The sequence below is a fragment of the Hipposideros armiger genome, unplaced genomic scaffold (genome assembly GCF_001890085.2).
Source record: "Hipposideros armiger isolate ML-2016 unplaced genomic scaffold, ASM189008v1 scaffold_1129, whole genome shotgun sequence".
Taxonomy (NCBI): domain Eukaryota; kingdom Metazoa; phylum Chordata; class Mammalia; order Chiroptera; family Hipposideridae; genus Hipposideros; species Hipposideros armiger.
This window is the reverse complement of record NW_017732479.1, coordinates 123876-137953: the sequence shown is the minus strand read 5'-3', so window position 1 is coordinate 137953 and position 14078 is coordinate 123876. Positions and strand designations below refer to the sequence as shown.

The window sequence follows — 14078 nt, the reverse complement described above, 5'->3', positions numbered from 1 at the left end:
AAAAATCAGTGGTTAACCTACTTTACTGCATTTTCAAAGTCCCGTAAGCAAAGCTCATCCACCTCGATTCTCTGTAAGAATTCCCCATTAAGAAAAAAAGAATAATTAAAGAAACGTCCAATGCATACTGTTTATGCAATCCTTATATCAATAATTTCCCTTACCATAAAAGCTACTTCTATTTTTAATAAAACGTTGCCAGCTTTTTTGTTTGATTGACCTGACTTAATCAGGAGAACAGTAGGGAGGGCTCACAGGAGGAGGATGGCTTGAAAGTATATTAAGAAAGATGTATCAAGCTGGCAGCTCCACCGAGTATTTTTAGCTCTGAAATTTGAGGTGGAGCTGTTATTAGAGGTGTTGTTTTTCCCCGACCAACTCGTCTACCTTGTCAGTTGAGTAGCTGTGACTGGGGATGCTGTTTTGTAGTGAGCTCATCAATTAAACATTTGAAGTTCAGTACATGCCATCGTAACCTTTTTGATCAGTTTTTGGAGAGGGAAATGTGAAGAGGTTTCGGTAAAAATAAAATGGTTGAAGACTCCATGAAGTTGGTTTCTGTGAATGCAACACTCTAATTTTAATTCGTTGCAGCTGTCGAAGTCCTATGAAAGGGTTGAAAAAGCCCTGAGTGCAGGGGACCCTTCTAAAAGTGGGTGCATATCTTTGAATTACCTGAAGGTTGTCCTCGATACCTTTGTATACCGATTACCAAGAAGAATTTTTATCCAGTTAATGAAAAGGTAAGAGTCCCATTGTTTCCTTGAAATTTTTTCCCCCCAAACGCCAACCACAAGGATAAGGAACAGCTTCATTTATTTTTTATTAATGTGTTGGAGTTTTTTACTATTGAAAATGTCAAATGCATGCAAAAGCAAAGAGAACCAGAGAATGAATCCACTGATATACCTACCCACTACCCAGCTCCGACCCTCAGCTCATGGCCAAGCATTTCATTTATATCCCTGCCCATTTGTCCTCAACCCCAGATAGTTTTGAAACAAATACCAGACAGCATATTTCATTGAAAAGATCTCACTGTGTGTCTCTAAAAGACAAGAACTCTTTCTTGAAAACATGGTGAAAAACCATTTTCACACCTAGTAGAATTATCAATAACAATAAGTATCCAGTCAGGGTTCAAATTTAACTGATTGTCTCATATTTTCGTTTATAATTAATTTGAGTCAGGATCCAAATGAAATTTGTACATTTCAACTGATTGATTTGCCATAATTGTTTAATCTCTAGGGTCCCGCTCCATCTGTTAATTCTTTCCCCCCATGATGCATTTGTAGAAGCCTGGATTGTTTGTTATGTGGGGCTTCTTACAATATAAATCTGATTGATGGCAACCAACCATGACATTGAACATGTCCTCCTGTCTCCCTCTCCCAGCCCCCTGCCCCTCATTGATAGATATGCAGACCCACATGCAATCTGGGGGCAAAAATACTTCCTAGGTGGTGGCAAGCTTGTGTGGACTGGTTGTATCTCTTTTTATGATGATAGTGGTCATGTGGATCACACCGATATCCACTAGAGATTGTAGAGTGGCGAATCTCACGTCCGTCATTTCTTCTTTTATTGGTTGAAGTATTTCTGTATTCAAACTTCCCCTCTCCAACTATCTGGCAACAATGAGACACCATTAGCAGAAGAAAGGCAGGATATCTTTGGGTCTTTTCCTTCACTTAGTACTTTTCAAAATAATGAATTGGTTTCCTAGCATCCTCCAAAAATGAGCAATGAGTGATTTTTCTTAAAAAGTATTAGGATGAACTCATGAATCGACACATATGTGATGTGTTTCCATTCATTACAGTTGTTATTCTCATTGATATTCTATCTGTCGCATCCTGGCCAGTGGGAGCCCTTTCGTGTTGGCCCCCGAGTCTGTTGACGTGACCCGCATAGTCCCTGATAGCTCTCCGGCTTCCCGGCACGACGCGGTGCTCCGGGCCCCTCTGGTGCTTGTCTTGTCCCGGCCTGGGAGAAACCACTCCCCCAATGATCCCTGTTTACTTTCAGTTGGAAATGGTACATACAGACCAAACTCCAGGTAAGGAATACTGTGTTTAATTTACCTGGTTTTCTATACCGGTAACTCAGAGAACCTCCTCTCCGGGGACGTAGGGTTGAGGCTAATGAAAAAATTGTCCTCTGAAACTCTGGATAATTGGTGGACAACTTGGGGTTACTTAAAAAGGGCAGGCATGAGAGAAGGAGGAGGAAGAATAGTATTAAGTTAGATCAGTGGCTCTGTTTCCCACAGTCACCCACTTTCCTTCTCAGCACCCTGTGTGTTCAGTCACTGGGCCGCCATGTGACTTCTAGAGTGAAAGGCCTAATTTGGCCCCAGGAGTAAACATTTCCGTGGCTCAGAAAACAGCTTTACTGTCCCGCCTATATGAGGTGAAATGTTTCCAGAATTACTTTCTCGGATAACTAAAAGTTACATAGCCATTTCCTTTTATTTCATTTTCAAAATTATATGAACAATCATTTAATAGCAATAAGAAAAATCAAAACCAAAAAGCCACCATCGACCTCACATAACAAATTTACTGTGTTCATTTTTCCCCATTCTCTTCCGCTTTTATATTTCCACATACATAATTTTTACATATTTGTAATTCAAGTGCATCCACAGTTTTATACTGCACTTTTTAAATAGGAATGCATATTACAGACATACTTCATATTGGCTTCATACTCTTCCAAATTATAAGTTTAATGGATGCATATTGAGTGCTTTTCTCTGCCAGACGTCGTGGGAGGAGCCCAGAAGGCAGAAATAAATGGCGAATTGTCCCAAGCCCTAGTGGCTTACCAGAGTGGTGGTTACTGGGAAGACTGTGACAGGTGCTTAGAGTTTGCACCTGAGGAACCAGGGCGGCCAGCACTGTGCTGCTGTGACGACTGTTCCACCAGGGACCGTTCACCCAGAATTCCTGGTGGAACAGGGCATAAGAGACAACAGCAAGGTGAAGTCCAAGTGCTAATATTATCAATCCTGAATTAGGCTTGCCCCTGGTACACATACCTGGAAGTACAGACCTGTCATGTCTTCCTGGTCACCTGTTCCCTCTGTCATTATATGCTTACCTTTCTTATCCCTCTGACTTTTACGGTCTGTCTTATCTGATATTAAAACACCTGTAACAGTGTTCTTTTGATTAGTATTTGTCAGGTATGTCTTTTCCCAGCCTTTTGCTTTCACTCGTTGGTTGTCATGTTTTAAGTGTGTTTCTTGTAAAATAGCATATTTCTATATTTTAAAAATCCCACAGTGAACATCTTTGCCTTCTTGCCGGTGAGGTTGTGGCCCATTTCCATGCATTGGGACGCGTGTCTGGAGTTTTCCCCTGGCCGCTTCATTGCGTGCGCTCCATGGTTCGCTCAGCTCCTTTTATTTCTTCCTCCCTCATGTTTGGTTCTGTCCGAGTTTCCCTTTTTGTTCTTTTTTCCCTCCACTGTCTTAAGACTTAAATATTTTATTTGTGTTCTTATAGAGGTGATCCTTACATTTTTAACACGTGCTCTAAACCCGTAAAGCCTAAAGTAAATCGCATTTCTCTTGTCCTGAATGAAGCAAGCACCTTCACCTTACACGTTACCATCGCCTAGTTGTTTGGGTCCTGCCCTGTTTGGACAGCACCTGAATTAGTCGTTATTTTTAAATATGGTCCGTGCCTGTTTAGGTTTCCCGTGTGGACCAGGTCGTTTGCTCAGCCCCTGCTTCCTAAGTCTCACTCTTTGTTCTGAATTCGATTTCCCGGTACATCCTTTAGTCATCCATTGAGTGAGGTCCTGTGAACGACCAGTTCAGTCTTTGCCTTAAAAAATGTATATTTCCATCTTACTCTTTAACGAAGATTTAGCAGGGACTAGAATTCGTGTTTGAGAGTTAGATTTTTAAGAACCTTGGAGATTATTGGTCTTGTTCTTCTGGCCTCTATTCTTGCTGCTGAGAGGCTGCTGTTTAATTGCCAAGACTTTATAAAAGGCGTTGGAGTTCTCTTTTTTTCACCCTTTTTCTGGTTGCCTGCAAGATTTCTCTTTATTTCTGTTCCTTTACAGTTTCCCTACAATGTGTCTCAGTATAGATGCCTGTTTATTAAAGCTTCCCAGGCTCAGGCTCTCACTCTGAGAATTAGTGTCTCTCATAAGTTTTAGAACATTCTGAGCTGTTCTTCTTTGAGTGTTGCCTCCACCCCATTCGCGCTGGTCTTCTGGAATGCCTATTAGATATATGTTGCGCTTTTTCATTCCATTTTCCATGTCTCTCAGACTCTCTTATATTTCCCACATCTTTATCTCTCTGGGCTGTATTCTGATGATTTTCCTATCATCTGTTTTGGTTCGCTAACCTACTTCAGCTGTGCCAAGTCTACTCCCCGTCTTGTACAATCCCAGGTCTCCTAACCCCTAAAGGACATTAAAACCCGGTCCCTTAGAGCCTGCATTAAACCCCAGGGCTGCTGTGAGCACACACTGATCTGTGCAGGCCTGATTCCCCTGGGATGTTTCTATAATAACTCACGTTCTTACCACTTTAGAGTTGGTTCCCTCCTTGCTTCTAGCATCTGTGCATTGCCCTTTCCTGGTTTCAATGTCACCTATATGATTAAAATAATTCTAATATATTTGTTCCAGTAGTTGTGGATACATTTGATGTATTTCTCTGTGGTTAGACCGGAAGTGGGTGGAGATCCACTGTGTTGCCAGAAATCTTACCTTGATGTATTCGTGCTGGCTGGGGAGTTGGAAAAGTCTCCAGAGAGTAAACGGAACCAGGTGGAACCTTGAGAGGTATATAGGAGCTTCGCATGCAGACAGGTGGACAAAGCAAACAGCATTTTCAAAGGGGCTGGTTTGACTGGCTCATGACCAATTGTTGGGGCTCTTTAGTTTTATATACCAGAATGTACTTAACCATTTCACTTTGGGCAAGCGATGAGGAGGAGAGGCAGGCCAGGGCCCTGGGAAGGCACGCAGGTGACAGTCAGCGCAGGGGATGTGGGCAGATTTTGAGGCGGGCCTGGCATATTGGTGCTGCTGGAGACCCGATCTGGCGGCGCACTGCTAGGTCCATGACAGACGCTTTCTTTCCTCAGAATGCTTTTCTGAAAGGTGGGCTCAAGGCCGGAGTGTGACAGCCTCTGCGGATTCTCATAATTGCCAGATTGTTCTCTCAGGAGGTAGTCGTGGTTTACACGGCCATCAACACTGTGTGACTCTTCTAGTTTCGTATTCTTTCCAGCACAAGTAGTAACATTGTTTTAGAATATTGATAAGTAAGAGGTGTAAAACGGTGTCTCATTATTGGTTTAATTTATATTTCTTAGAGTGACGCTGAGGTTGGACGTTTCCGTGAGCCTGTTCATTGCTCCGCGTGAATTCTCCTGTCCCAGTAGGTTAACGGCCCTTCTGATGGTTTTCTAAGTCAAGTTCACCACCTTTTTGTTCAATAGTTTTTTATAATTTGGTATTTATTAACACATAACCCTTTTCTGTCAGAGGCGTTACATACTTTTCTCAGCTTGCAATTTCCGTCTCAGTTACGTGGTCCCTTTTTGAAATTTACATTTGAATATAATATTAATAATACACGTAAATTAATCTTCTTCTTTTGGAATGTCTTATGTGGCTTAAAAATCTATAAATTCATCATTCTTACCCAGGCTTGAAAAAGAATTGTTTTCTACTCTGCTTGTTTTCCTTATTCTTTAAAAACAAAACACAGCACTTTCTAATCCATCCTGACATAAGGTGGGGGTCCAAATTAAAATATTTTTTCCGAATAGGTAATCTATGTTACCATCACCGCTTATTAAATAATCCTTTCTTTCCCCATTGTTTTTAATGTCTACTTTGTTGTATTTTAAATTCTTATCCATAATTAGGTTTAATGTGTGTTTCCACCCTATTCCATCAATCTAGGTTTCTCTTGTGCATGGGCATTTTTTTAAAAAAGGTTTTATTGGAGAATTGGGGAAGGGGAACAGCGGTGGGTAATTGGGGAAGGGGAACCGCCAAGTTGTTGTCCTTCAGTCTTAGTTGTGGAGGGCGCAGCTAGCTCAGCTGCAAGTTCAGTCACTATCCAGCCGCCCGTCAGCAGCTCACAGCCGCTCAGCTCAAGGTGCTGTGTTCAATCTTAGTTGCCGGGGGGTGCAGCCCACCATCCAGTGTGGGAGTTGAACAGCAACCTTGTTGTTAAGAGCACATGCTGTAACAACTGAACCACCCAGCCACCTGTCGGCAGCTCAGCTCGGTTGCAGCTCACTGGCCCATGTGGGAATCAAACCGGTGACTCTCTTGCTCAGACCTCACGCTCTTAACCAACTGAGCCACTCGGTTGGCCCATGTAGCGACATTTCTGTACAACATCCTGTGTACAGTGGTCCTTTTATTGGGTCGTAGGAAAAGTCATGACGCATGTTTGCAACAGATGGCACTAGTTCATTTTTGGAAGTACTAGAGTCATTCACATCTATGTTATTGCTATGTCATTTGACAGCTGACAGTTCTAGCTTCATTCTAAAAAAAAATTGAATGATTTGGTTGAGTTTTTGGAGATTTTACAACAAGTTGAAGATGGAAGACCAAACTGTGCATTTTTGCCATATTTTACTGTTTTACTTCCATAAAGGGAAGAACGCGTGTCAAGCTTGTGAAAAGTTGCATAAAGTTTATGGTGACAATGCTCTACAAGAACGTCAGTGCCAATGATGGTTCACGAAATTCCGTGCTGGTGATTTTGATCTCAATGACACTCCTTGGTCAGGGAGGCCCACCGAGGTTGATAACGACAAAATAAAGGAATTGATAGAGTCAAACCCACTTTACATGACATGAGAGATTGAAGAAACATTGAACTTCCATCATTCAAGCGTTCACGACCACCTGAAGAAGCTGCGATACGTAAGCAAGCTCGATATTTGGGTTCCTCATGAACTCAAAGAAGTTCATTTGATGGCGTGTATAAATATCTGCAATATTGGGCCGGCCGAGTGGCTCAGTTGGCTAAGAGCTTGCTCAAGAGTGCGAGCTCTGAGAATAGGGTCGCCGGTTCGATGCCAACATGGGCCTGAGCTGAGCTGCCGCTTAGCTGCCAACAGGTGGCAGGATGGCTCAGCTGAAAAGAAAAATCTGCAATATGCTCATTAAACGTGAGGAAAACGATCCTTTTTTTGAAGCAACTGATAGCTGGTGATGATAAGTGGATTATTTACAACAATGTGGTGCTCAGTCTTGGTCCTGACATGATGATTTGCCTCAAATGACATTGAAAGCAGACATTCATCAGACGAAGGTTATGCTCTCGGTGTGGTGGGATTTTAAAGGTGTCGTGTTTTTCAAACTCCTACCAAGGAACCAAACAATCAATTCGAATGTGTACTACCAGCGATTGGACAGTTTGAACAAATCCATCATCCAGAAACGTCCAGAGCTTGTTAATTGTAAAAGAGTTGTGTTCCATTGTGACAACGCGAGACCACACACAAGTTTGATCACCCGTCAAAAATTATTGGAGCTTGGATGGGATGTGTTGCCACACCCACCATACTCACCTGACCTTGCGCCGTAGACTTCCACTTGTTTCACCCTCTTCAAAACTCCTTGCGTGGTATAACGTTCAATTCAGATGAGGCTGTAAATCAGCACCTTGTTCAGTTTTTTGCAAATCAAAGACAGGTCCTTCTATGAACGAGGAATTATGAAGCTCACTGAAAGATGGCAAAAGGTTATCGAGCAAAATGGGCAATACATCATTGATTGATCTTCGTTCTTTGTTTAAATAAATGACCTTTGAAAAACACAGACAAAATACATCATGACTTTTCCGACAACCCAATACTTCGTTATACCTTTAGAGAGAACATTGGGTTCCCTGCCACTGTCATAGTTAGTTTTGCTCCTATTTCTTGAACTTAGATGGTAATTGTTAAGGACTCACCACTAATTATGTTGTCTCCTAAGAGAGAATCTTCCAGATTCTACCATGAAAGCATTGGTCTAAGAAAAATGAATTAGGGATTGGACTGGTGTCAGTGCTGAGTGGCACTGGGGGTGGCCCTGCCCCTGGGGTAGTGCTGATGTTCCTTTCTTCTTTGCTCCCCTCTCAACACCCCCAGTAAGTGGGAGAGTTGGGGTACCTGGTATCGCTAGAAGCAAGCACCCTGAACTCCCCTCGACCTTTGCATTCACAGCATTGCAAGAAACCGTAATTCATCTTCGAAATTTAGGTTTAGTATTTTCGCTAACTTGCCAGGATCAGTCTATGATTATATTGACAGATTCTGTGACTTTTTAAAAAAAGTGATTTAAGAGCTCACTACATAACCTGTACACAAGTGTTCATAGCAGCTCTATTCATAATCTCCCCGTCGAGTCCAGCCCGAGCTGAGCAGCCGCTGAGCTGCCAACAGGTAGCAGGATGGCTCAGCTAAAAAAAAAACAAACAAAAAAAAACATAATCGCCCCAACCTGGACCCACCCTGAATGTACTTCAGCGTATGATTGGGAAAAAAACTGGCACACCCACAGTGGGGTGTTTCTCAGCAATAAAAAGGAGTGAGCTATTGATACATACAACATGGATGGAGCTCAGAGACATCCTGCCGAAGGAAAGAAACCAGCCCCGGGGCTGCTGTTGTAGGAGTCTATTTTTATGGCATTCTAGAAAAGGCAAAACAATAGGAATGGAGGGGAGGTCAGTGATTTCCAGGATTAGGGGCGGGGAGGGCATGACTCCGGAGGGGCACTGTGTCCTGAGTGTGGTGGTGACAGGAATCTATGCAGGCAGACCTCGGAGATACTGCGGGTTCCGTTCCAGACCACCGCAATAAAGTGAGTTGTGATTTTCTTTGACTTTCAGTTTATAAAAACACAACGTCTGTGAAGCGCAGTAAAGTAAGGCGCAATAAAACGAGGTGCCCCTGTACATGTGTTTAAAACTCATAGAGCCATACCCACAAAAGAACAGGTCCATTGTACTGCATTTTAATGTAAGAAATAAAATTTAAAAACACATGTTTTTTAAAGGCAAAAATGCAGGAAAGAATAAAGAAGGAAGTTAAATCTAAACTCTCATGCCTACCAAAATGATTTGAGAAATCATTCTTACTGTTCAATTCAAGAACAGATAGCACAGAAAGAAAATAGGCATCGTTTTAAGTTTGTTATTCTTTTAAATACTGAAGATCTAGGGCCTAAATTAAAAACACTTAGAGCTTGGTAACGAGGCATAAAATCATGGTCCAAATAATATTTGAGAAACTTTAAAAGCAATTTCCCACGTATATTTTTTAATGTGATCGTAGACTTTAATTGAACAGCCACCTTGACCTTATTACTAGCATGCTGTGCTTCCCAGTGTCGCCTCGCCTTTTATACAAAAGGGATCTATTAAAAATAACACCCGTGTTCAAATATGAAGAAGAATGCGGTTTCAGGGAGCGTCGAGCGGATGGAATAAAGGCTCTTACGACTTGCTATGACTCGCGTGTTCACCAGAGACTGTACTTCATCCATCATCATGGGAGCAGACCTTCACTCAGAAACACCTCCTGCTGAGAATTTTTCCATTCATGCTGGTAACAGGAGCAGCCTGGCAGAAGCTGTGCAAACAGAAAACATAGGCCATTTAGCCCAGAAATGTATACCCTGGGATATGTTTCCAGTTATTGCCCAAACCTTTTTAAACTCGTGTCTAGGATCTCTTGTATTTCTGTGCCATTCTGGAAAAGGCAAAACAATAGGAATGGAGGAGAGATCAGGGATTGCCAGGACTGGGGTGGGGGTGGGGGTTGACCCTAGAGTGGCAGCCTGAGGGAGGGGTGACATAAGGGAGCTGTTCTGTGGCCTGTTGTGGTCTTCGTAACCTGGGCATACACTGGCCAGTGTCCAGGCGGCAAGAAGATGGCATGTGAGTTTATTGAAGCATCTTCTACCCAGGTGAGGGCAGGATTCGGTGAAATCAGTAGATGGGGAAGAGCCATCGTCTCTCCTAGGCCTGGAGGAGCAAGATAAGGAGCGGTTACTGACCAAGCACTGCAGCTGAAGGAGAGGGTCGCCCGAGAGCAGCTGGTCCTCACGAGAAGCGCGCGGCCGTGGCCACACTGCAGCCCAGCACGGAGGGAGCTGGGGAACAACTAGGCCACCTCTCTCCCCTCTCCCCTGCCAGCCCCCTGCTGGTGCCTCCCACTGGCTAACCCAACTGAAAGCCAGGGGCATGAGGGGTCAGCTGAAGCCACCCACCAGGGCGCCATGCAGAGTAGACATGGCAGCGAATGGACCTGAGTGGACAAATGAAGAGTATCTGGTGTAGTCCCCCATGTTGAATCTCAGCAACCTTTGAGGGTAAAAAACCCTTGTCCGTTGTCGGGATGAAAACCTTGTATCCCCAACCTGGGAGCTACTGAAAGGCCTGCCTCCCACCTGAAATGTAACACGTCAGCTAAATCAGCTTGTTATGTAAGCTGGTGGGGGGAGTGGGGAAGCAAACAACATACAGAAGAGCTGCGAAAATTTGCATCATTGTAACTGGTCCTGTGATCTCTGTTGATCATCACAGCATCCTTCTCCCAGCATCCATTCTGTGTCCCCCTTACTTTCTCTGCCAGCGTCTTTGCTGGAAAGCCTTGCTCAGCTGGTAGGGTACCCAACCGCTTTCATGTGATCTCAGCCCTTGGTGGTCATCTCTCGAGTGGGCTACCACAGCTGGTTTAAGGCTTGCCATGCAGCCTGGAGAGCAGCACCCTAACCCCACAGGACATCTGCTCTCAGCTGGCTCTGTCTGTAGTTGTGTCACCCAGTCTTTCTTGCAAGTGTGTTTTGGTGATGGGGTATGTGGTAGGACAAGTGACTTCTGTGGATCTGATGCCATCGCCACACCTTCACCACGGTCAAATGAGTCCCTTGGTTAAAAATGCTGTGCTGCATGGGACATCATGGGGCTGGACAAGGCATTCTGGAAGGCCACAAACGATGGCAATGACAGAAGCGTCTCAGGCCGAGAAGGCCACCTGGTTTCCATCTGGATTATACTGTCAAGACAAATCACTGCCCCCTCCATGATGAAAGGGGTCTGGTGTAATCTTTGTCAGCTAGTTGGGAAGCCCACCTGAAGAAAGAGGCCACATGAAGAGGCCTCGGCATTGGTCTCTGCTGTTGGCAGACTGTGTACTTAGTGGGGCAGCAGCCGGCTCAGCTTTAGTGACGAGAGGTCCATGTTTTCAAACCAACACTCGGCCCCCGTTCCCGTCTCCAGGACCATTTTTGTATGGAAGCCCCTGAACAAGCACCAGGCTTCCTGGGGAACTTGACGGAGTGGCCCCCTCGGGAACAGGCCAGGCTTCCTCCTGTTTCTCCACCGTGGTGCCCACCAGTGGGCACTTCTGTGGCATGTAAATACCTTTGCTAGCTGTGGTGAGACGGCAGTTTACACTGGGGCCTGCTAAGTCTTCTGCAACTGCTTTTTCTTGCTCTATCCTCCACTCAAAACTGGAAAGCTGTGGATTACCCCAAAATGGGTCAGAATAGCGGGACAAAATAGTCTCCAACATCCAGAGACCCTTGCAAGCATGTGCCTCTTTCTTTGTGATGGTGGCAGAAGGCATAACAGCTTGTCTTTAGAGGGACGATTTCAACCTGCCTCAGACCTCTGGATCCCTAGAAACTTTTCCAGGATGGCAGACCCTGAAAATTCCTTGGGGAATCTCCTTCCCTCTGACACACCTATTTTTCCGAGGCCTCTGAGATACTTGTTACTTCCTTCTCACTGGGTTCAGTTAATGTAATATCAGTGTAATGGGCTAGTGGTGATTATAGTCCATGATGCACAGCTACTTTGTAAATATCTGCAGAGCCCTCTGGGCAAGCCTTGATCAGAGTTCCTTCACATTATATTACGGAAGAAGTGAGTTGATTGACATGGCCATGAGATAAGACTGTGAAGGTGTACTGATCTCCCTGCCATGTAAAGGGAGACTTTGCTGATAGGAAAAGGAAAATTTGCATTTCTATGTCTGTAGCTGCATAGCTGATGCCAGGGGCTGTGCTGATTTGCATGTGTGATTGGCATCATCACTTGATTAAATTTGCAATAATCCACAGTCATTTTCAAATACCCAAGTAGCTTTTGCATTAGCGAACAGGTGATTTAAATGGAAACATGGCAGAAGTCAACCCCTTCCCCAGCCCCCCATCTTTTTATTCTTTGATGATGGTACCAGTCTCTGCATTCACCCCAGGGAAGTGGTGTCACTTTTCACTTACTTGCCTAGGAAGAGCTGGGTGTCCTACCTGGCCCTCCTTACCATCATAGCCCTTACTCCCTGGTCCAGACGTGAGGATTCTGCGGTGACCAAGAGTGTTTGTTCCCATTATATATTCTGAGACTGGAGAAGTAGCCACAGGGGGAGTCTAGCCCCACATGACCCGCTGTGAAATCGACTTGGGCTGCATCTGTCACCTCCATAAGCCTCCATGCTGGCACTTTGCTTCTCCATGGGTTATCGTTAGTTCAGAGCCACAGCCCAATAACCCTGAATGGTCTGGGTAATCCCCTAATGCAGTCGCCTTGGTAAATGGATGAAGGACCTTCTGGGAAAAGTTTAAAGGAAGGTTTTCAGTATGTGCATATGGCTATCTTGGGTTTCTTAAGGGTATCCAGATGTCTCAATTAAGGGGCTCTGGGCCTGTGAATTGGTTTAGGTCTGTGACCTGGGAAAGAGGCCATAAATTCCCACTTCAGTAACTCAAGTCAGGCTTTTGCCCATCAGCCCTAGAATTTTACACACACACACACACACACACACACACACACACACGTATGTCTGTATCAGGCGGCACCTTGGTCTCCTTAAGGACCCTGGTCAATTAGCTAGTGCCAGAAATCTTGTGGGTCAAAAACACCCTGTGGCTTATTATGCTAATTATATTGCTGTGTATGCCTAACAAAATCAGTTCATCAGTCAATCTCTCTGTCTCTTTCTCTTGACCACGTACATGGTGCTAACAGCAGAAGTAGAAGTAATAACCATCTGTCAAGCATTCGTTGCTATAATAATTATAATCAAAGTGCTATACAATTGTTAACTGCCAATAATATTAGTACTTAGTGATGAGTGGGATCAGGGAATCGCCCTGGTGATGGAAGTCAGGGTAGGCTCCCTTGAGAAAGCAACGATTAAGCCGAGACTTGAACTAGGAGGAGAAAGCAGGTCCTGACAGGCAACGTGGCAGTCGGCTAAGGAAGTGGCAGCGTGAGGGAGCGAGGATAGAAAAAGAGCATAACCGTTCTAAAGGACTGAAAGAGCAGCATGACTGGAGCTCAGAGAGCAAGGGGCAGCGCGATATGGGATGAGAGGAGAGATGCGAGTAGGGCCACACTGTAAGTTATAGAAGGAGTTTCGTTTTTATCCTAAGAGCAATGGGGAATCATGAAAGATTTTAAGCAAGAGAGGAATGTGGTTACATTTGCATTTCAAGATGAGCAGGCTGGTTAAAGTATGCAGTATAGTGGAGGAAGGCAAGGGTAGGTACCAGGAGACCAATTAGGAGATTATTGCAGTAATTCAGGTGAAAGAAGGTGGTAGCTTGGCACCATATGTGGGTGTGTGGCTGGATGGATAGCTGGATGGATGGGTGCACAGGTCCTAGAAGTGGAGTTGGCAAGACTCATGGGCTGTAATCTTAAACTTAATTTTGTTTCCCACTGTCCCTTAAAATTGCTCAGTTGAATTAGTTCTTCTGCCCCCGGATGAAACCATGAGCAGCCCTTTTTCTGGTTTGTCTGGGATTATAGTAATCACCATAGCCAGTCCCACAGAGCAGCCAAAGCTACAGACTTGATTTAAATGTGAATGTGGTCGCTCACCCAGTTAGGGCCTGTTGCAGGCGAGAATAAAGGGGGGCACAGGTGACATCTCCTTTCCCCACTTTTTGCTTCCTTTCTTATTTTGCAAACTCAGTTTCTGATTCCTCCAGGAATTGGAGTGCACAGAGGAAGGAGAGAAAGAAGGGGGGGCATGGAAGTTCGTATCTGACTGGCCCTGCCGTGAGCTAGG

The 14078-nt window shown here is 44.5% G+C and overlaps 1 protein-coding gene across 1 annotated transcript in view; it reads left to right on the top strand.

The window, feature by feature from the left end:
• EFCAB6 (EF-hand calcium binding domain 6) overlaps positions 1–14078 on the top strand; it is a 183745-nt gene that overhangs the window by 72966 nt on the left and 96701 nt on the right. The window contains 1 exon segment of the mRNA XM_019632342.1: positions 595–743. Within this exon segment, the coding sequence (XP_019487887.1) occupies positions 595–743 (149 nt within the window).